Raw genomic sequence first — 22,098 nt, forward strand, 5'->3', positions numbered from 1 at the left:
CACTCTGGAACTGTACAGTACTTGATGGGAGGGCAGGGGCAACCAATAATCCCCTCAGCAGTCCAAACTGTCCTTTGTAATCTTCTGATGTCAGATTACATAGCTGAACCAAACCAGACAGTTATTGAAGTGAAGAGGACAGACTCAATGACTGCTAAGTAGAACTGTATCAGCAGCGCCTGTGGCAGGTTAAACTTCCTCAGATGGCAATGGAAGTACAACCTCTGCTGGGCCTTTTTCACAATGGAGTCAATGTGGGTCTCCCACTTCATGTCCTATGAGATGGAATCTGTTCTTTTTTTGACATTTCAAAAGGAAAAGGAAACAAAAAATGTCAATCTCCCTGGGTTGTCCATCTCAGGGGCGCTTTGGACCATTCCAGGTCCTCGTGCCGGCCTGGGACAAAAAGGAAAAATTATACATTTGTAAATGCATAAACAACTGCAAAAGTGTGATTTACCAGCTTAACACACTGAACAAAAATATGTGTTGATTGGATGCACAGCTTTTGCCATTTTAAAAGTTGATGATAAGCCTCTTTATTTTGTTCTATTAACTATGCATGATTATATAGTTAGTGGCATTTTATTATATGCATTTACCACTGTTTTTTCTCTGCTACCCACCAATTGAGAACTACTGTTCTACATTATTGGAATTTACAGTTTTCTTAAAACGTGCCTTCATGTGAAAACACTGTCTGTAAAGTCAATGATTAACAGCTGCCTTCAGTTTACTGACTGTTGTAAATATTGAATTGCTGTATGTCCTTCGGCACACAGCATGTCAGACTTTGCTCTCACCTACTGTATGGAAGAACAGTATATACTCACCAATGAGTTCTTTTAAATACAAAAACACTGAAAATGTGTGTGAGCCATGGCCAAGGGGTTTGCATGTATGCTCTGACACATTAAACCTTGGCCTGCATGTAGGCCACATGAGTTTAAAGCTGGCTTGTGACATGTCCCAGTCCATGGCAAACGTTTTTCCTGTTCCATGAAAAAAGAAAAGAAAAAAAATGTGCTCTTGTGGTTGGTAGTATTGTAAAAGTATTAAAAACAAGGGCAAAATTATTATTAAAGTGAGAACAATGTAAGATTTGTCACAAGAAAAGCTCTCTCTTTTCTAGGTTGAGTTGGAGGTGTGTTTCAGACAAAGATCTGAATAGCTGATCAACGGTGATAGCAAGCAGAGATACATACTAAAATGGCAGAGTTTTCAGATAGGAACCACAGGTAGACCTGTGTATAATTAAAATATATTAGTGGTATGAGAAACCACATGCCTATATGAATATCCCAGGGTGTATGGAGACGAAAAGTTGGCCAAGATCACAGAGATATCCCAGAGGTTAAATTAAGATACATTATGACATCTTATGACCATTAAAAAAACTAAATGTTAGTTCACCTAAAAATGAGAATTCTGTATTTATTCACCAAAACCTGACTTCTTTATTCCATGTAACACAAAAGGAGATATTAAGCAGAGTGTCCAATGCACAATGCTGAAGCTTGTTCAGACAATGAAACGGAATGGGGACAGATATTATTCACTTTCATTAAATGACAAGCTTGGACATTCTGCTGCTGCCTGTAAAAGTCAAACAAGGAAAAAACATAATGGTGAGACAATGACAGAAATCACATGTTTGGGATAACTGTCCATTTAAATCAAGGATTTAAGTAAAAATTAATGATTGAGGGGACCATAGGTTGAAAACCCCATTTTGTTCACTCACTATTCTGATTATTAAGGGGGAGAATGTACCTTTCAATGTAGATGGTGACTATTTTGTTAATTGGTGGGCCTACTTATCTTTACCCAATAATTGTATTTCTTTCATTTCTGCATCATTCAAAAAGAGTGGTTTTAAACTGTACTTTGTCTCTACCTGCTGGTCACATTGATAGGAGTTCATGTAGTGTACATTGGCCAGCCATGGGAAAGGCATCATTTTGCAATTTTTAAAGCATTAGCAGTATACCATCAGTTATTGATATTGTTGTGAGTTTCTTTCTGAATTTCTTTCTTTATTTCTGCATAATTTCTTTCTTTCTTTCTTTGCCTTTTTTTTTTACAACTCCACAGTTTCACTTAGAAAATCCCTGTGGACTGTTGTAGATTGTGCAATCCTAAAAGCCCGCCCAGTTCAGTTTAAGTTGTTCTTGACTTCCTAAAAGTGAAAGTGGGTTAGACTTTTTCCAACTCTTCAAACTCAACAAGCAGTGAGTACACCTCTATTACTTTACTTCATGAGCTCAAGGTATCCCATCTTGGGCATGCTAAAAAAAAAAGTGGTATTATTGTGAATTAAATGTATGATTGGATTAACTCATAAGGATGTGGGCATAAAAATGTCTACATAACAGTAAAAACATGTTGTTGTTTTTTGGACAGGTTTATTTATATGCATTTATATATATAAATCTGTAAACATTTTGGAACAATCTCAGTTATATTGTAATATACAATAGAACGTATATGGGCTGATTATAATATTTAGCACATTCAACTCACAGAAAAAGAGCAAAGAGCATCTTTTATGCTGTCTATTTTGGTGCTGAATTCAGAAAATTTAAAGTCCTGAATCAAATTCCATGAAAGTTACTTACAAAGCACTAATGACTACTTCTAATGACTAAGTCCTTAGTGCAGTTAAGGGTTAAGTCTTGCTCAATAGTGATGGATCATCAACTGCTGCTCTCCAATTCACAAGATCGCAATGGCAGAGGGCATCTGAAAAGTTCTACTGTTGCTTGCAAGAGTTAAAAGAAAAAAGAAGAAAAGTCTAAAAGGGTCCCTCTGTTTTAGCACAGTTGAGTTCTTACCACAGTTTCAAAATATTTAGCCAAAGTAGGGCATTATTTGTCTTATTTGTTTTGGTCAATATTTTACTCACAAGATTGCAAGAGATTGTTTTATTTCATTATAATTATATTTTTATTTCTACAGAACGTGTAACCATCTAGTCAGAATAAGATTTGACAGCAATTGAACTCTAAGGAAGCACACAGTCAGGAAGACCTCGAAGAACAATGGGTCTCTTTAACAATATAAAGGTAAGATTAAAAAAAAAACATGATACAGTTTTACATTGGAAGCTTTCCTTATAAACCTACCATTTTTTGAGAGGCATACACAAGTTAAATTTCCTGACTTTATTAGTCTCCTTATATTGGACCCGATGAATTCCAGGATAACAATTTCCTTGCATTCACTCAACATCCTTAGATTGTTCTTTCTATTTCCACAGTGAAATCCCTTTTTGTTTTGTAGTGGCTACTTGTGTACAGCCAAACATCTTTTAAAGGGATCATTTCTATGCAATTCTTTACTCTCTAAACCTTTCCATATTGAATTTACTTCAAGAACTTGACTTAGACTTCAACATAACTCACATTTAAGGTATAAGGTATGTATGTTTATTGTGGTTATTGGCCTGGTTAAAAGGTTCATTTAAAGGTTCACATTTCCACTTGTTATATGGCTCTCTGAAATACTTGAATCTGACTGGTCAATCATGGCATTCTACAGTGAAATATTCAGTAGTTCGCAAGTTAATGTAATCCTGCAGGGAGGATAGTGTAAACATATGTGGCTCTCCCTGGTGGAGGGCTCGAGGCTCAAGACTTGACCTGAATTAGTATTGATGGAACAGATAGGAGGAGATGGTGGTAGGCCGGAAATGCTCAATGCTACATAGAGGTAAGCATTTGTTTATATACTCTTACTCTGGCTGTGTTATTGGTCAGATTAAATGAACCTGCTCCTCCTGAACTTTGTTAATTAAAAACAATTTCAGTAGTTCACAAGTTAATGTAACCCTGCAGTGAGGATAGCATAAACATATGTGGCTCGCTGTCCCTGGCAGTGGGCTTGAGACTTGGCCTGAGCTCGAATGCCCCCCTCCACTGGACAGGATTAGTATTGATGGAATAAATAGGATGAGATGGTGGGAGGCAAGAATCAGAACACCAAGTCACTGGCATCATAGCCTTGTGAGGCGTGGAAGTGATGTGGTGGAAGGAATAAGAGGAACCGATTGATTTTAACAACAATATCTTCCCGCCCCCCTAAAGGAATGGAACCTGAAATGACATACTGGAAGGGAAGGCGGTGCTCGCCTAACCTTGTGTGCCAAATGGGCAGAGGTGCCAAAGAAGATAGAACAAAAGGAGCCGCTAGTGGAGGCAGTCTCACACTATGGTCCGCTTGGGGGATAGGAAACCAATTGGTACAGGATAGGGAGAAATTAGAGAGTGAAAAAAGGCTGAAACACTGACAGTGGCGGTTGCGGACGCATAGAAATGAGCTCTCAAGGAGAGCTGTTTTAATTGCAACTGGAAGGCTCCGCCATGCCTGAGCAAGGGTCCCACCCAAATTGTGCAGGTCTGGCGGAGCCTTCCAGTGTGAAAGAACTGCAAATGGGCTAACCCCACTTGTGTGAGGCCCGGCTGCTCCTCGAGTGGACGAGCCCTTCCTGCATTCGAACGCGGGACCTCACTGCATTAAAAAAGGGAAGGACCTCACAGCAGTATGAAAGGGAGAGCCCATGATACAAATAAACATGAATAAGCACACACAGCATTCGCATGGGAGAACCCCCACTGCGATTCCAATGGAAGAGCCCTTGTATGTATGTGTGGCAGGGAATTCGCAGCAGTACGGACGGGAGAGCTTCCGGGCTTGCCAGGGTGGACCCTCGCAGCATCTGAATGGGAGGACTTATACACCAACCAATCACATAAGGTTCCCTTTTCTCCATCGAAACCATCATGTTTCAATTCTTTTGTCATACACAAAAAGTATGCATCAATCATAATCATGGTCACAAGTTTAGATTTATGATAAGGTTTGGGTATAGGGTTTGGGTTATGGGTTAAAATTAGGAAAAACATCAAGAACACGCATTGGAAAAACAAGTTTGTGGGCTTTTTCATTAATTTCATGGATTAGGTTTATTGTCTGGGTAATGAGTTACACTTTATTGTTAGAGGACACCAAGCAGAAATGGAGCTGGATCTGACTGGCTCTGGTAACCTCGGGATATAAATCCCAAGGTTGAGACATGAAAACAAAACAAATCATATTATCATAGATATATGCAGTTATAGATCGTGATGGATGTTTCTGGTTCCGGCAGACCTAACTAAAGCATCCTAATTGTGAGTTGAAGGATAAATTAGGTGTATGCCTGGCTACATAGATGAGTCTGTAGAATAGACTTAAACTCGTGAGTGTGTCTGCATCCTGAACAGTGTTAGGGAGACTATTCCATAGTTTAGGAGCCAAGTATGAAAAGAATCTACCTCATTTTGTGGATTTTGATATTCTTGGAATTATTAACAAGCCAGAATTTTGTGATTATAATGAACGTGACAGAATATAGCATGTCAGAAGGTCACTTAAGTACTGTGGAGTTAGACAATTCAAAGTTTTGTGTGTAGTTAACAGATTTAAAAAATTAATATGAAATTCAGCAGGTTGCCAATGTTGTGGTTGACTTTGTGTCGATGTAGTGACACTAGAGGTCGTTCTTGGGAGCCCCAAAACACCTCAGATCTTTGAGAAAAGGCAAATGAAAATTGGCGAGTGGAATTTGCTTGCCACTCCCCCAGTAATATAAAAGGAGAAGGAATGCCCACTCTCATTAAGATTTTTTCTTTGGAGATGAGTGGTTGTGTATCAGCGAGCTGAATACTACTGCTTTTCCATTGACCTCGAAGAAGTGTATGTTGCTGCTGTTATGCGGCACATATACGGCACATTCCAGCGGCTTTCTCTCCTAGGGGTATGAGGTGGCTGTGGCAGGGCGGAGGGCGGGGCCGGGTCATGATTCTACACACCCGGACCCTGATCAAGCTAATCAAGCCTCCGAGAGGGATAAAGGCTAGAGGATTGTGCGGGAGAGAGAGAGTGTTTACAGACATTTCCGTCGTGTGTGCTTGTGTCTTTTGTTTCAGTTTATAATTAAATTATAATTTATATTGTCAAGCCGGTTCTTGCCTCCTCCTTTCCATCGATTACGCTATTTCCAAATTACGTTACACTGGTGCTGAAATCCGGGAAGGAGGAGGGATATGCCGTAGTAGAGTTCTCGCCACTACCGTCCACCCCAACGGAGCAGCTGCGGCCATCTGCCAGGGGACGAGGAGCCCGGCCGCCTGGAAGCGGAGGACGGCCGCCGACCGCGAGGGGGGAGAAGGGGCTCCTAACTGACCTCCTGGAGCGGTCAGGGCCTGATCATACTTGTTTGGTATCATTCAAGAGGTCTCAGTAAAATACTGTATTCTATCTCTGGCATTACCCCTTCCAGGACTCTCACAGAGAGTGCACGTCTGTATGCAGATTAGAAACATTCTTTGTAAACATCAAAAGACCTACTCAGTCACAAGTTTCAAAGGTCCACCTTCAAACCCCTAAATTGTAAACCAAAACCTGGATAACATCAAACATACGCATCTGAAATACAATAGAATCGCTTGGTATTTAAGGAGATATGACAAAGGAATCAGAGTCCTCTGTAGTCAGATGATCCCACACATTTATGTGTGTAATTTTAATAATGGGAAAATGTTAGCCAGATCTCCCATGCTATGCCACTGCATGTAGTTTTGTCAGGTATGTCTCTTGGTTCTTATTTTTAGGAATGTTTGTTTATTCTGATCATTTGTGAAATTGGCTTTGATTTGAATTTCTGTAACTTATGTTTTATATCCTACCTGGCAAATAAATTGTTACTTTTTGATTTATTCTGTATTCCTCTGAAATAATTTATATCATTACTGGAGTTTTAATATAGGAGAAAGTCATTTAATGGACAATGAATAGAAGAGGATTTAGAGTAATCAATAACTGAAAATGTTTAGATTAAAAGAATGATCAGAAAGTAATTAGAGCTTTAAACTAAATTAGAGGTCAACTTAAAATTGGAGTCAGATTAATATAAAATTGGAGTCAGATAAAATTAATAACGGAATTAATTTGTAAAATGCAAATGAATGGTACAGTGCTCAGAAAAGATAGAACAATGCAGACACCTTCAAAGGGCAATCAAATCTATTCTATCAAAGGGTTCCACTCCGGACCGATAGATTTGTGAGTGTGCCCTTCGCTTTTTTTTTTTATTTTTACAAGGCTGATGCAGAGCTGACCGTTATGATTGCCTGGGCCGCTTCAAGTATCAGGTTGGACTGGAACCCTCCATCCTCCCATAAGCCCTTGCGGCTAGATGATTTGTTACTGGGTTCAGGTCACCGCTCATGACCTGAAGGACTCGTACTTTCACGGCTCGGTTTTACCTTGGGCCACTTACATCCCGGACAGCCTCAACACCACCGCGGACACGCTGTCACGGCAGGTGACGCTCAGCGGAGAGTGGAGACTCCACCCCCAGGTGGTCCAGCTGATTTGGAGTCAATACGGCAAAGCACAGGTAGACCTGTTCGCTTCCCGGCAATCCTCCCACTGCCCGCTCTGGTATGCAATGACAGGAACCAGACCCTGTGCAAGGTCAGGGAGGACAAGGATGTCACCCTTATGGTGATATATTGACCCTTGCGGGTTCGAGCACACTCTACAAGGAGTGTGGCATCCTGGTGGGCACTGGCCAATGGCACCTCTCTAGCAGACATATGCAGAGCAGCGGGCTGGGCAACACCCAATACCTTAGAGATTTTTACAATCTCCTGGTTGAGCCAGTTATGTCCTGTGTTCTTTCAGGTACGAACAGGTAGAGTTTGGTTATACTGAACAGCTGGTCGGGTGTATCGCTTGCGTATAGCGCCTTTCCCCTCCCCTGAATACAAAACGTGCACTTTTACGCCTTTCACAAAGTCGTGGACCCTGAATGTCCTTCCTCCCTAGACCTGTGGCTCGCAAATTCAGCAGAAGAGTTCGCAGCCAGTCCCACTATAGGTACTAATATGCCTTGTACTGGGATAGGTGCTCCAAAGGTGCCGATTACTCCGGTAACCCCTGTGATGTATTTTCCACGGTACGGTCTCTCTGTCCCGTGTCTCCCTTGGGCAGAGCTCTCTCTGTCTCAAGTCACTGTGTTTGTAGAGTCCCTCCCCTTCGAGGCAGGACCTATTACTACGCCTCTACCATGTGCGGCTGGTAAGCCCATGTGTCGTATTGCCACAGGTTGACCTCCCCTTTTGGGCTGGATGTGGTCTTTACTGAGTCTTTTTCTCCCTGAAAGAATAGGAAAGGAACACCTTCCCCAATGTGTTTAACAGTGTTAGATGGCCCCAGCTGAATCTAATACTCTGTGGAGAAAAAACATAGAGAGAGCGGCTGGCGTGGCCTGCTCCCATGCTAGTTACATCGCTTCCCCCTCTCAGGGATGTGGGGAACTACATGACGTCTTTTGGGGTGTTGGGGTGTTGAGAGTGGGCATTCCTTCTCCTTTTATAGCCGTATGTCCGGGGGAGTGGCATGCAAATTCCACTCAGCAATTTTCATTGGCCTTTTCTCAAAGATCTGAGGTGTTTTGGGGCTCCCAAGAATGACCCCTAGTGTCACTATATCGACACAAAGTTTCTTTCCCTCAATCAGAGAACGGAGGTTACGAAAGTAACCGAGACGTTTTAAAGGCTCATTATTACGGTTTATTATTACTCTGTAATGTAGAGCAGTGTTAGCAATGTTACTCATAACATTCTATCTCAGCCCTGGAAGTCAAAACATTTTCTGATGCACCCAAAATATTTATATATATATATATACAAGTCATTAAATTAATATCATAAACTTATGGCTTCAACTAACGCCTACTAGTCGACTAGGAAAATCTTTGGTCGGGGACAGCCCTTGTGACGTCTCAAGGCAGCTAGCAGACATCCGTATTAACCAGTTTGTCTGCTTCCTGACCTGGGACCCAGTTGGTCTATTACTATCATTATTAAAACTTTGAGCCAAACTACTAGAGAGGAGAGCGTCACCTTCCCTAGAGGGATGGAGTCCATCTCTCTTTAGCAGGTCTTCAAATTGAACACTTCAAATTGTCTATGAATCCTACGCTATTCTCCAGAAACCACTCAGACATCCAGCAATTCAGTGACACTAATCTACTATAAACCTCATCACCACGATGAGCAGGGAGGGTACCAGAGTATATTTCAGGGTCTGACATCGTTTTTGCAAGTTCACGCACCTCTTTAACATTATCTCTCGTGATCTCCAACTGGCGAAGCTGTACATAATTAGTGCCAACATGAATAACAATTTTAGAGTATCTACATTTAGCATTAGCTAGCACTAGTAAATTTGATCTGATGGCACCTGAAATGCATTTAAATAGTGGCTGAAGTCTATATTTCCACATTCCTTACAATAGAATCAACAATTATTAGGGCTCTTTCAACATGATTCCCAGTGAGTGCATCACTGAGTTGGTAGAATCTATTGGAAACCCAAACAGGAATGGGAGAGTGGTGTTGCTTTGCTGAGCAAGTATGCCACCGAGACGTCAACCAAACGACCATCTGCGGGGGCTCTAGAGCCGGAACCAAAGTGTGTGTGTTGCTTGATGTACAATCAGCATCCGAAACAGTATCTACCGCCTTCTCTTTCTCACTGACCTCCACTAGCATTCGGATGTGTGTCTCTAACTCATTAAACTTCTCTGTCAGCTTGATTAATTCCTTATCACATGTAAACACCTCACTGCTGACAGAAAAAGCTATAGTATACATGTGGCATGTAATGCAGGAAGAAATAACATGAGAGGATGCCATTACTTACCGCAATTGTTTGTTGTTGTTGTGGTTGTTCTTGAGCGGTGAGGGTTTGAGATCGATGTGGTTCCTTGTCAGCAGATGTTTGAAATTGATGCAATAATCTGTATAAAACTCATTGGAGAAAACGAATGCATGCAGTCAAGATGCAAGATGTAGACAAGTGGAAAAATGCGGGAAAAACCAAAGAAAAAATACAAGGGTAACGAGTTGGTGCGGTAAAATACACACAGATGAAACCGTAGAAAAGAGGAAAAACCTGAAGCACGCGGTTAAAAGGCAAAGGATACAACTACGAATGTATAAGAATAAGCAATGTTAAGCAGGCTAGCAATCTACAAACACCCATACAGCGTGTCGTCAACAAAAGGAACAGGAACAGGATGTGTCTATTAAAGTTATAGACTGTTTTATCTCTTTTCTGTATGTGTGTTTCAGTTTTTTGTATTGTGTCATGGAATGCTACAGCTCGCACAGCTACTGGTGTCTGGATATCTAAAGGGCTCCATAACCACTATTGAAAAAAGATATGGATTTTCAAGTCAAAAATCAGGACTGTTGGCAGCTTTCAATGAGGCAAGGATACAATTCTGATTTCCTATGCATGGCACTAACAATACTTTTCTTACAGACCTAAAGGTTTGTTTCTGTTGGAATAAATCTTGACAGTAATCAGGAATAGCATCAAGTGAAAACACTTTTATTTGGCTTTGATGTAACTTCTGCCAAATAACTTTGTCAAGTTGTTTTTGGCTCTGGCAAACCAATCATTATCATTTTTAAATGTCTCTGACAGCAACAAGTTGAGGCACCAAGACTTAATATGTTAATTTTAAAGTACAAGCAAGACAATTTGGTTACATAGCCTATATCTGACCAATGTTAATCTCTTCTTCCTGTTACATAAAGGTGGGGAATACAGTTCTTATCGTTTTTGTGAGTTTCTTTGGCAGTAGGGTTCATCGGCCAAGATGTATTGGAATTGGAGCACTGATCGCAAGTGTGGGAGTGTTCCTAATAGCATTGCCTCACTTCATTAGTACAAAGTATGACTATACAGGCTCCAATGACAGTGAGTGCAAATTCTATAATGTCATATGTGCTCATATGTTGTCTAATGCACTTTGAGACATATTATATTTGAATACATTTTAATAAATTAATAAATTATGTAAAGTTTCTTTGCTACTATTGAAGAATGGAATGTCTTTAATTTAGCCTAAATATTGTTAATTAATTGTTGATTTATTCTATAGATACCAAAGCGAATAGGTCTGGCCTTTGCCAATCAGAGAGCAATTTCCAAAGGAAAATGGAAGTGTCTAATCAGATATGTAATGAAGAAAAGACTAATGCTCACCTATGGGTGTATCCAATACTTCTATTGGGCCAGTTACTTTTCGGGATTGGCGGAGTCCCCATACAACCTTTTGGGATTTCCTACATCGATGATTATGCTAAAAAGAGGAATTCACCCTTTTACTTAGGTTTGTTTTGCAAATAAACACTGAAAACACTGGATTTTGATTAAATGTCACTTTCTGTACTGTTTATTTTACCTCTATCTTTGTCTCCAGGCATACTCTTTGCAGTAACAGTAATAGGGCCAGCATTTGGCTACATGATGGCATCTCTGCTGCTTAGTTACTATGTTGACATCGACAAGATGTCTTTTGGTAAGTGACTGTGCCATTACATGTCTACACCATTATAAACAGTTTTTTTTTAGGATCATTATTTCAAATGACAAAACAATTCTCTTTTTCACTGTAACCCTATAAACCAGTGGGTCTCAAGTGGTTTTGCTTCCAAACCCAGATTTTACATTTGGCATCAAGTGATAATGCAACACAATACCAAATCCTGCTATTAATTTTTTATTTACTGTTGTATTTAAATGTAATTTTACTATCCTAAATGTGCTTCCAGAAGACATCCTAAATTTCCAGAACAGACCCATCAGTTGAGAACCACAGCTACAAAGCTATACATGTACCTTTACATCACAGCTAAAGTATAAACTGCATGGTGGGATGCCAATATAAATACATAAATAAGTCAGCAGTTGAACTTAACATGTTTAAACTAGTGCATTTCGACAGGGTTAACCTCAAGATTCAACATGTTTAGCACTGCTACAGTGCACTTCCATAAGACATCCTAAATTTCAAAAACAGTCTCATCAGTTGAGAACCACAGCTATAAAGCTATATATGTGCTTTTACACAGCTAAAGTATAAACTGCATGTGGGATGCCAATAAAAATACGTAAATAAATACGTCAGCAGTTGAACTTAACATGTTTAGGCTAGTGCGTTTCGACAGGGTTGACATCAAGATTAAACTTGTTTAGCAATAAACTGTGCAGCAATATTTGGCATAACGAAGAGGAAGTGCTTTTAGTAATACTGCAACAGGTTTGGTTTTATGCCTCTTGAATGTGGGTTATGTATAATAAATGACCTGTTACTTCCTTTTTTCTTTTTTTTTATAGATAAAATATATTTGAAAAAAGATGACCCCAGATGGGTTGGAGCTTGGTGGTTGGGATTCATAGTGGCTGGCACCCTCCTCTTCCTGACATCTTTGCCATACCTGTTTTTCCCTAGAAAGATGTTCAAAGAGGTACATCACAGATCTCACCTGTGGGCTCTTTGAGTCTGAAAAAGGCATTGATAGCCACATTACACATTTTGACTAATAAAACTGGTTTATAACTAGGGATGGTTAAAAATATTGATTTCCTGATGCATTGTGGTCTTCATTTGAATGATCCCTATATCGATTCTCAAATCCCAAGATTGATGCGAGCAAATCACTTGCATATGAGACCACATTTTGTGTTATGCAACTAAAATTGTTTGTGATTAGCAGCTGGCTGTACTCTGAAATGTGAAGTTTTCAGATTTGACTCACCATGATTAAGTAGTAGTAGTTGTCGAAGAAGTTTCTGTCACTGCGTGTTGATGGTTAAAATTTTATTTGACTCAGACAAGATTCCATTTGTTATTGAATAATGTCTCTTTTTATAGTCTTTCTGTTTTTTACAGCCAGTTTTGTTTGTCAAAACCAATAAAAATAGGAACAATTCATTTGTAATCACAATGATGAAAAATTTGTAAAATCAATATTTTCGTAATGTACCAAGTTAGAAGGTTCCCAGTATAATGAACAGCATTAGCTGAGAGGGAATTTCTTTCATATCTAAGCAAAAGGGACATTATTGGCTCTGTTTTCATGACCGTACTTGGCACAAGGACCGTGCACTACATCTTATTCGAAAACGCTAATTCGAAACGCATTTTTTGTGCCAGCGCAAGTGTGCATGGGTGGGAGTGATTGCGCTATCTGGGGGTGTATGCACACAAATTGTGTGTATATTGTATGTTAAGGAAGTTGAGCAAAGCGCAATTTGTTATTTTCCTGAGAAATAGGTCTTTGCGCTAAGACACTGGATAAGCATGTCTAAACTAAGTATTAAATCAGTTTCCTGCATTTGCAGTTTGTGGATTCAATCAGCAGATGATTTCTAAGAGCTATTTGATCACTTTTAATACTAGCCATAATTTGTGTCAGTTGATCAATTTGGTTAACAATAATAATTTGTTTATTTTGTATAGTCCTTTTCCAAAGCTCAAGGAAGCTGAATAGGTGATGCATTGCATACAGCCCATATAAATGACCAAATTGTTATGAATCAGCTGTCTTAATTTATATTGACGTTGCTTGGCATATAGAATAGGACAAAGATGGTGCAATAATCAGAGAAGAACCTCAGAATAAAACTGCACTTGACCCAGCACATTAGCACTTTGCGCGCACGATTTCGCCGACCCACTTAAGTCTAGACTAAGTGCATGCTTGCATGAAAATATCAAAACTTAACTGCCATGCCCACTGACTTTGCATGTATGACGTATCGCATAGTGCTACACTTAAGGCATAGCGCTCTTTAAAATAGGGCCTTATTACTGAAATATACACTGCCTGGCCAAACAAAAAGTTGCATATTCTAATAATTTGTTGGACGCCTTTAGCTTTGATTACAGCGTGCATTCATCGTGGCATTATGCAACTTCATGACTCACAACATTTATTTCCATCCAGAGTTGATTTAAATTTTGTCTGACATCTTGTAATGATGACGGGAGAGTCGAACATCTCTGTAAAGTCTTCTCCAGCACATTCCAAAGACATTCAATGGGGTCCAGAGGCTTGTACAGTTGGCACTATGCATGAAGGGTGCATAGCTTCATGCGCTTCCCTTCTTACACTGACACGCCCATCGCTTTGGAATAGGGTAAATCTGGACTCATCAGACAACATGACCATTTTCCAGTGCTCCACAGTCCAATATTTATGCTCTCTAGAAAATTGAAGTAGTTTTTTTTCCGATTAGCCTCACTAACAAGTGAGCCAAGCAGCTGTTTAGCTGTTGCATGTGGAAATGCTCTTATATTAACTATTAAACATAGCCGTGAATCTTCTTAGTTGTTTTCTTTGTTTGATGCAGGCCAGTAATTTGCCCCTACTGAAACACAGTAACATCTTTTCCAAGACCATGGGATATGTCTTCGACATGGTTGTTAAGGAAATTAGAAGCTACACACTGCATCAGTTAGGGTTATTGTTTATCAGTTATAGGTTATCATTTCTGAATTGAAGTGAGTTGGGAAATCCGTGTCAATACCCATCCCTATTTATAACTGAGTTTGATGTTAATAAAGTCCATTAACAGCATTTGGATGTGAATAGGAGACAGTAGTAGAATATAATAATTTTCTTTATGGTTTTTATTTGAAGGTGCACACAGCAATATTTGTGTTTATGTTGTGGCTAGGTTGCCCGATCTTAATTTACATTGTACATTATTTTATGATAAAGTAATGACTTTCCAAAACCAGCATTTTTAATTCATTCCACTAGTCAAAGTGTCCAATTACAGTGGATTATCAAGATTAGCTGGATCACAAGTTTTGGCTGGTCATATGATCTCAAAATTATGGTGTTCACGAATGTGCGGCCAGCACCATATGTAGAATAAAGCAGCTTTTTTTCTGCTTTATGTCTGATAACTAGTATTCTTCTCATTTTAAACATATTTTCAAAAATATAATATTCTACTATTGCTATTTCCTTTTGTTTAATAGTTTAGCAATGTTACAACCTAGGTTTGAGATCAACATAAAAAGCTGTCCAAGGTCGGAAACAAAAGTGGCAATATCCAGGGTAAAGGAGGGGGATCACAGACTCCACCTTTTAAAGAGCAAGAATCTGGCATTGTTACTGATACTATCTGTGGCCCCAAAGAACATCTTCAAGTGAAAAGGAAAACAATTTGAGTCCCGAAGAAGCTTGTCAGAGCCTGTTCTTGTCCCTCTTGCTCAATTTTAAACCACATGCTAACCTCCCATGAAGTGAATTCGAGTTCATTATTGATATGCATGCATATTCTTGAATTGCAGTGTTTACATTCTGAAGGCTGTTGAGCATGTTCAAACATGGGTTGCAAAATTTCAACTGAAAGTGGGTCCAAAAAGGGTTTTTTGCAATGTAACTCATATTTTAAGTTTTAAAGGGGACCTATTATGTGAAATTCACTTTTACATGGTGTTTGAACATAAATGTGTGTTGGCACTGTGTGTACACAACCACCCTACAATGATAAAAATCCACCCAGTCCTTTTTTTTAAATCCCCATTAATCATAAGCACTGTCTCAGAACAAGCTGTTTGCAGATTCTGTATAAAGTGATGTCACTTTGTACAGGCCCTGCCCACGACTGTTGACAGACACTGCCAACAGGCATGTTTGTTTGTGTGAGTTGTTTTGTTTCAGCACATAGGAAACGTTGTAACTGTATTTGTGTGTGTGTGTTGCTCATCCATCGTTGCGAAACTGCTGAAAAAACTCTACAACAAATAAATCAATTTATGGCATTTTCAACAGGGTATAATAAATGATCTGTAGGGTATAGCTGAAACTTCACAGACACATTCTGGGGACACCATAGACACCAAAAATATCACAAACCAACGTGGCATAACTCGATATTAAAAAATTTGCAACACTGTTTTCTGTCCATATGATCATAAATTACATGACCCGTCAAACACAATAATCTCTCTATGACTTTATTTTACCACTACTATGCTAATTTGTACACTGTTTACAGGGTTCACACAAAGTCATTTAAGTACCTTAATTTGGCTTTTAGAAATGTAAGAATTGGAATTGCTGGAAAATCACCTTGTTTTGAAGGAACAAAGAAATATGCTTGAGATTACAATGGATTGTTTCCTCCATGTAATGTGTGTCCATCTAATATGTGGTGACTCCACTTTATTTAAATAATATGTCTTAAAATACTTTTTGTTCTTTACAGACAGATACAAAAGTAAAAATAAATATACATTTTAAACTCATACTGCATGGATGCGCTTAAGAAACTGAGAGATTCTCAGATTGATGTTCGCTGAACCAGAACTTTGGATGTCTCTTAAATAGACATTAACCATTTTAGCATTTCTTATTCTTAAACTCTTAAAATGTTTTTTCTTGTATATTGTACACATTATTTCAACCAGTGATAGCTCTCATCATTACTATATATACCATTTTATGATATAATATTAATTGTAGAATGTAGATATTTTTTTTCCAAAGGTAAAAATAATTTTACTTTCACATTCTTTCTTCAGGACAGGTTCAGTTCAGTTCTATTCCTTGTTCTGCACCTGATCATTTTTAAAAGCTTATTTGTTTTGTGATCTTTTCTTATAGAGAAACATATGTGAGCAACTTTTGTTATTTAAACTTTTGAGCATTTATATCGTGCATTAAATAACTTTATTTTGATGAAATTATAATGTGTATTTTGCTCAAATGTTTTTTTAGAAAATATTTTTTGTTGTTGTAATTGTGATGTGATGTCATTTACATAAAACTTGATATACTATGATTTATATTAGATAAGTCCATTTTTAGTCCCACTTTCAGTTGAGATTTTGCAACCCATGTTTGAAAATACTCATATTACTTACATTGAAAGAAGAATGTGCAAATCTAAGAAGGTGCATCCTGAAGTGTAACAAAGGACAAGAATATAGAGACTTGGGTGGGATCTTTTTACTTCATTTACTTTCAATTTAATTGTAAGTAACTACTAGCAACGACCTTGCAATGTCCTGTCAACCACCCACAGCACCTAAGCATTGTGCCTTCTGCACAGACTAACCCTTATACTATAAATATATATATATATATATATATATATATATATATATATATATATATATATATATATATATATATATATACACTGCAACATATATTTTGTGTCTCTAAAGTTAGTTGGTATTAACTCCAGCAGGCTGTATGACTATTATTTCCAATAACAGATAAATGATCAACAGTTAGTTAATGATCAACTGTTAATAAAAAACAGTTCACAGTATGTACATTTCTACTTCTTATACCTCATTTATCAAAAATTCTCACACTGAGGGTAATTTCATATGTCAGCATTACATTTAGATATATTTATTTTCAGGAAATTGCAGAGGTCCCAGTGGAACAATCATCGGAGAAAATGTTGGAGAAGACACCAAAAACTGATGCAGAACCTGAAGTGTCTCTCAATCAGTTCCTAAAAAGTGTGTTTTGCCATTTTACCGATCAGAGATTTTAGTAATCATAAATCAAGAAAAAAATTAATTTTGTAAGTTGTGCAATTTTATGTGATAATCATCTCACTGTGATGTGAAAACATCAGGAACACATTGACCTACATTAGAGCTTCTTATTGGCAAACAGCCATATTTGGCACAATAGCAAAAACGAATGATAAGACAACACCCAGATTTAAGATAATTCCCTCAGTCTTGATGCTTCTCTTTCACAACATGTGACTCAATTTAACCTTTGTCATTTAAGTTGTATGTTTCTCTAACCATTAGTTTTTTAAAGTCTGTATTTCCTAAACAGCCCTAAAGATCCTTGGACATGATCAATAGATTTATTATTTTACATCATTAACTAAAATTCTTAATCTAGTCCTTTATTAACTTTCTTTGTGTGCTCTGTGCTGTAACTTTCAGATGCTTTTTTAAAATACTGTCTCTTGTCTAACCACAGGCTTCCCCAAAATTGTAATGAGAACTCTGCGGAACCCAATTTACTTGTTGGTTGTGTTGGCTCAGGTGAATCTTGCTGCCATGGTGGCTGGACTGGCCACTTTTATGGCCAAATTCATAGAGAGGCAGTTCACACAAACGGCCGCCTTCTCCACCATGATGATAGGTAAGCTAGTAAAAGAAAAGTAAGCATACCTTTTAAAGGTACTCATTCAAGAAAAACCTTTGCACCAAAACCCTTATGTAAATGTGGTATTTATTTAAAGGTATGGCTCACAAAATAATAATTCAACACAATTACCGCTTCTTATCCACATAAAATACATTATTTGACTAAGGCTAAATCAGATTCAAAGACAAGCTTTTGTCTTTCAGATTTATGTCCATCATTATTTATTTTTTTAAGTACTGGGATTTTAAATGGATTGCACTGTTCCATATAGTATGTTAGCATTACTGACTTGTGAGTGTGTTTTGATGCTTGTTTTTTTTGTCTGTGTGTGTGTGTGTTCACAGGTGGTTTAAATATTCCCTCAGCCATGCTGGGCATTATGGCTGGAGGGGTAATCATGCGCAGATTGAGTCTGTCTGTAAGATCCTCAGCTGCGATGTGTACTTTAGCGGTTCTCATAAGCATATTCTTCGCAATTCCTCTTCTTTTCCTTGGCTGCCCAACACAAAGCATCTCTGGCATCAACTATGCTGGGTGAGTCCTGTAATGCATTGAATATCTTCCATTTGCAATGTTGAATTGTATAGTTCATTATGGAATAGTATACTTACATGCACTATATTAAGGATCTTATATAGCATCTCTTATATTTCAACATGTGTACCTACAATTTAACCTTGAACAACATCAACAGTGTAACAGCTGTGAAAGAAATCATCAACTTGCATCAGTCACAACTCATAAACAGCACAATTTATCCTTGACGAAAATTAATCACAAAGCACAGCCTGTATAGAAAAATCACAAATGAGTCTCTCTAAGATCTCATGAGATTAGAAGGAGAGCAAACTGAGATCTTTGCTTAAGCCTTGTTCATTTTATAATTGGTTTCTCATAAATACATTTCTAACACTTTCAATTCAGAAAAGATCTTCATAATGTCACAAACTGTCTTCAGATTTGCCAAGATACCAAAGATTTTCATAAAAATTCAGAGATTTCAATATAATCTCAAATTTCTCCAGTGTCTAAAATCACAGCTATGGTATCCATTACATTGATTGTATAGCTCTCTTACTGTCAACCATTTTTATTTCTTCTTTAATTGATTCTGAGGAAATTTATCAGAAACATCTGAGGCAAACTTATTGCATAAGACCCAAATGAAAACTCTCTGAGCAATAACATTTTCAAATGACTGCTAAAATGATGATGAAATAGTTTGTTCACATATGGATACAATTAAATATAAATTATTTGGAGTTGGTTGAAAGTGGGGAAAAAAAATAAATAAATACATTCCAGTAAGGATGTTTACATAGGGTAGCTCAAATTCAAACCAATTATATCCCCCAAGGCTTATCTGCTTACGGGCCACATTCTCATTGCTGCCTGTAATCTCCACGGCTAAGTTCTCACACATTATTGATGATTTTCAAATGCTTAATTTCCTGATATCTGCTGCTGTAATCCATCCTGATATTTTCATTAGCATTTACCTTTATTTTACTTGCTTTTGTGCAGAAATGGAACTCAGCAATGCACCAATTCATGTCACTGCTCCAATGAGGCCTTCAATCCTGTATGTGGCTCAGATGGAGTGGAGTTTCAATCTCCCTGTCATGCAGGATGTATTACAGAAATATACAGTAAAGGCAAAGTCTTGGTAAGTTCTCTTTTTTAATTCCTTTCTTGGAACTGAATGGTACTTTCCCATTTATTAATCTGATATTATATACACCAATCAGCAATCGCATTCTGAGATGGTATTCTTCTCACCACAATCGTACAGAGCGGTTATCTGAGTTACCATAGACTTTGTCAGTTTGAACCAGTCTGGCCATTCTCTGTTGACCTCTCTCATCAACAAGACATTTCTGTCCACAGAACTGCCACTTAATGGATGTTTTTAGTTTTTTGTTTTTGGCACCATTCTGAGTAAACTCTAGAGACTGTTGTGTGTGAAAATCCCAGGAGATCAGCAGTTACAGAAATACTCAAACCAGCCCATCTGGCACCAACAATCATCCATGTGATTATCTAATCAGCCAATCTTGTGGCAGCAGTGCAGTGCATAAAATAATTCAGATACGGGTCAGGAGCTTCAGTTAATGTTCACATCAACCATCTGAATTGGGAAAAAATTTGATCTCAGTGATTTGGACTGTGGCATGATTGTTGGTTCGAGATGGGCTGGTTTGAGTATTTCTGTAACTGTTTAAATCCTGGAATTTTCACACACTACAGTCTCTAGAATTTACTGTTAGGGGGCAGCGTCATTACGTTGCCTAACATTTGGAAAAGCCTTTGCTATGGGAGCACACCAATGATGCCTTTAAAATGCTGCCTTCAGCTAGCTCAGTAAGTTTTTCAGTTAGCAGTAAATGTTCAGGTCTAAATTAGGGAAGGGAAAGATTTATGGATCATGATGTTTGGACAAGTGTTCCTCAGGCAGAAAATAAATACTGAATTCCTGATCATCCTAAAAGGAAGTTTGAGGTTGTTTGAGTTCACAAAATCAAAAAAAAAAAAAAAATCATCAGAGGCACATTTGGAAATGATCTGCCACCACACATTACTGATTACTTGTAATCAGCAGATAAATGGAATGGGAGAGGCATGTGGAGGAGAAAATTAGAAGACATGCCACTGACAGAGTGACTACATACAGTATATAATTTACATAGTTTCATTTTTTAGCCTTAACCCACTTCTTCCTGTTGTCAGACACTATTTAAAGGGTAGAAATGTAAGAGGTGCAGAAGATAAGTAGAGGTCTTTGTATCAGAAGACGCCTCCTACTTTATATGTTAGACAATTTTTATTTATTAATAATTATTATTTGACCTTTATTTTGCCAGGCACGTCACTTAAGAACAATTTTCTTATGTACAACAACAGCGCGGCAGGAGGATATTTTCTTCTCTGAGGAAGGAAGGGGAACAATTTGGAATAAATAAAAAAAATATTACATTAAATTAAATGAGAAAATATATCAAAAGAAGGTTTATTTGGGCAGACATGCATGTGCATGTTCACCTACAGAAAATAATTAAGTACAGAAAGAAAATCATTTAAATACGTGAAGATCTTAATTACTTTGCCAACTACCGCACAAATTTACATGCATTTGAACAAAATTGCGTGCTTAATATCCACAGGATATAGTCATATATACAGGATACTTCATCATATTAACCAGAAAGATGCTTGTATTTAAATAATACAAATAAAAAATGTGGACTCTCCACTGCTTTGAAGACAACTAAACCCTTCACTTGACTTGAAATGTTTCTTGATCACAATCATTTTGAATAGGTCATTCAAATGACAGAATAATTCTTTGAACAATATTTTTAGCAACTGTTCCAGTTAAGCTGTTCTACATGGAATAGCTACCAAAATCTATTAATAGCAGCCACTATAGGAAATAGGACAGTACAAGTGTGTTGCATGGGTCCTGCATGTCTGCATGTCCTGACTTTATTCCACAATTGTACCCATGCCAACATAGAGTACCTCCCCTAAGTTAGTTAAATTAGGAAAATATGTTATGTTTTTGTTTTCGGTAATAGATAATATTTGTTTTGGTTTGATTTTTTGTTTGTGTTTAGATTTGGGAAGTTTGTTCTTTCATGACCCATTTTTTGAGTAAAAAGAACATTTCAAAAAGCATTTCCTGTGTCTTTATAATTGCTCTCAAAACAAACAAACTTCTATCGAGCACAGCCCCCCCCCCCCCGACCCACATCTCAGCAAAGATAAGTTAAAGTTAGTACAGCAGTTCAGTAGTTAAATTGATTCAAGCTTTATCATAGTGAAAATATCATGGCAAAAATATCATACCTTTGATAGTGTCGTTTGGTTGAATTTAGGTTAGTCTGAATAGAAAAAGGGCCCTTAAAAGTTATTCATTCATGGGGGTTGGGGGGGGGGCGGGGTGAGAACAACAACAACAACAGATGTTGGATGTCAAAGGTAATTCCTGGCATTAACATCTCAAAAGAAAAACTGTTTCCCATAAAAATTTAATAAAAATGATTTG

The 22,098-nt window shown here is 37.9% G+C and overlaps 1 protein-coding gene across 2 annotated transcripts in view; it reads left to right on the forward strand.

Moving 5' to 3' along the window:
- Nucleotides 1–2,107: 2,107 nt before the first annotated feature.
- The window catches only part of LOC127627769 (solute carrier organic anion transporter family member 2B1-like), a 35,157-nt gene continuing 15,166 nt past the window's right edge, over nt 2,108–22,098 (forward strand). The window contains exons 1-11 of one of the 2 annotated variants that reach the window (XM_052104308.1): nt 2,108–2,231; nt 2,959–3,065; nt 10,185–10,322; nt 10,656–10,818; nt 11,003–11,233; nt 11,324–11,422; nt 12,241–12,371; nt 17,299–17,401; nt 17,883–18,047; nt 18,398–18,587; nt 19,578–19,719. In XM_052104308.1, the coding sequence (XP_051960268.1) occupies nt 3,042–3,065; nt 10,185–10,322; nt 10,656–10,818; nt 11,003–11,233; nt 11,324–11,422; nt 12,241–12,371; nt 17,299–17,401; nt 17,883–18,047; nt 18,398–18,587; nt 19,578–19,719 (1,386 nt within the window). In that variant the 5' untranslated portion in view covers nt 2,108–2,231; nt 2,959–3,041. Of the gene's footprint in view, nt 2,232–2,706; nt 2,822–2,958; nt 3,066–10,184; nt 10,323–10,655; nt 10,819–11,002; nt 11,234–11,323; nt 11,423–12,240; nt 12,372–17,298; nt 17,402–17,882; nt 18,048–18,397; nt 18,588–19,577; nt 19,720–22,098 lie in introns of those variants that run through there. The other variant, XM_052104310.1, reaches the window with a different exon arrangement.

The sequence above is a fragment of the Xyrauchen texanus genome, chromosome 34, assembly GCF_025860055.1.
Source record: "Xyrauchen texanus isolate HMW12.3.18 chromosome 34, RBS_HiC_50CHRs, whole genome shotgun sequence".
NCBI lineage: Eukaryota > Metazoa > Chordata > Actinopteri > Cypriniformes > Catostomidae > Xyrauchen > Xyrauchen texanus.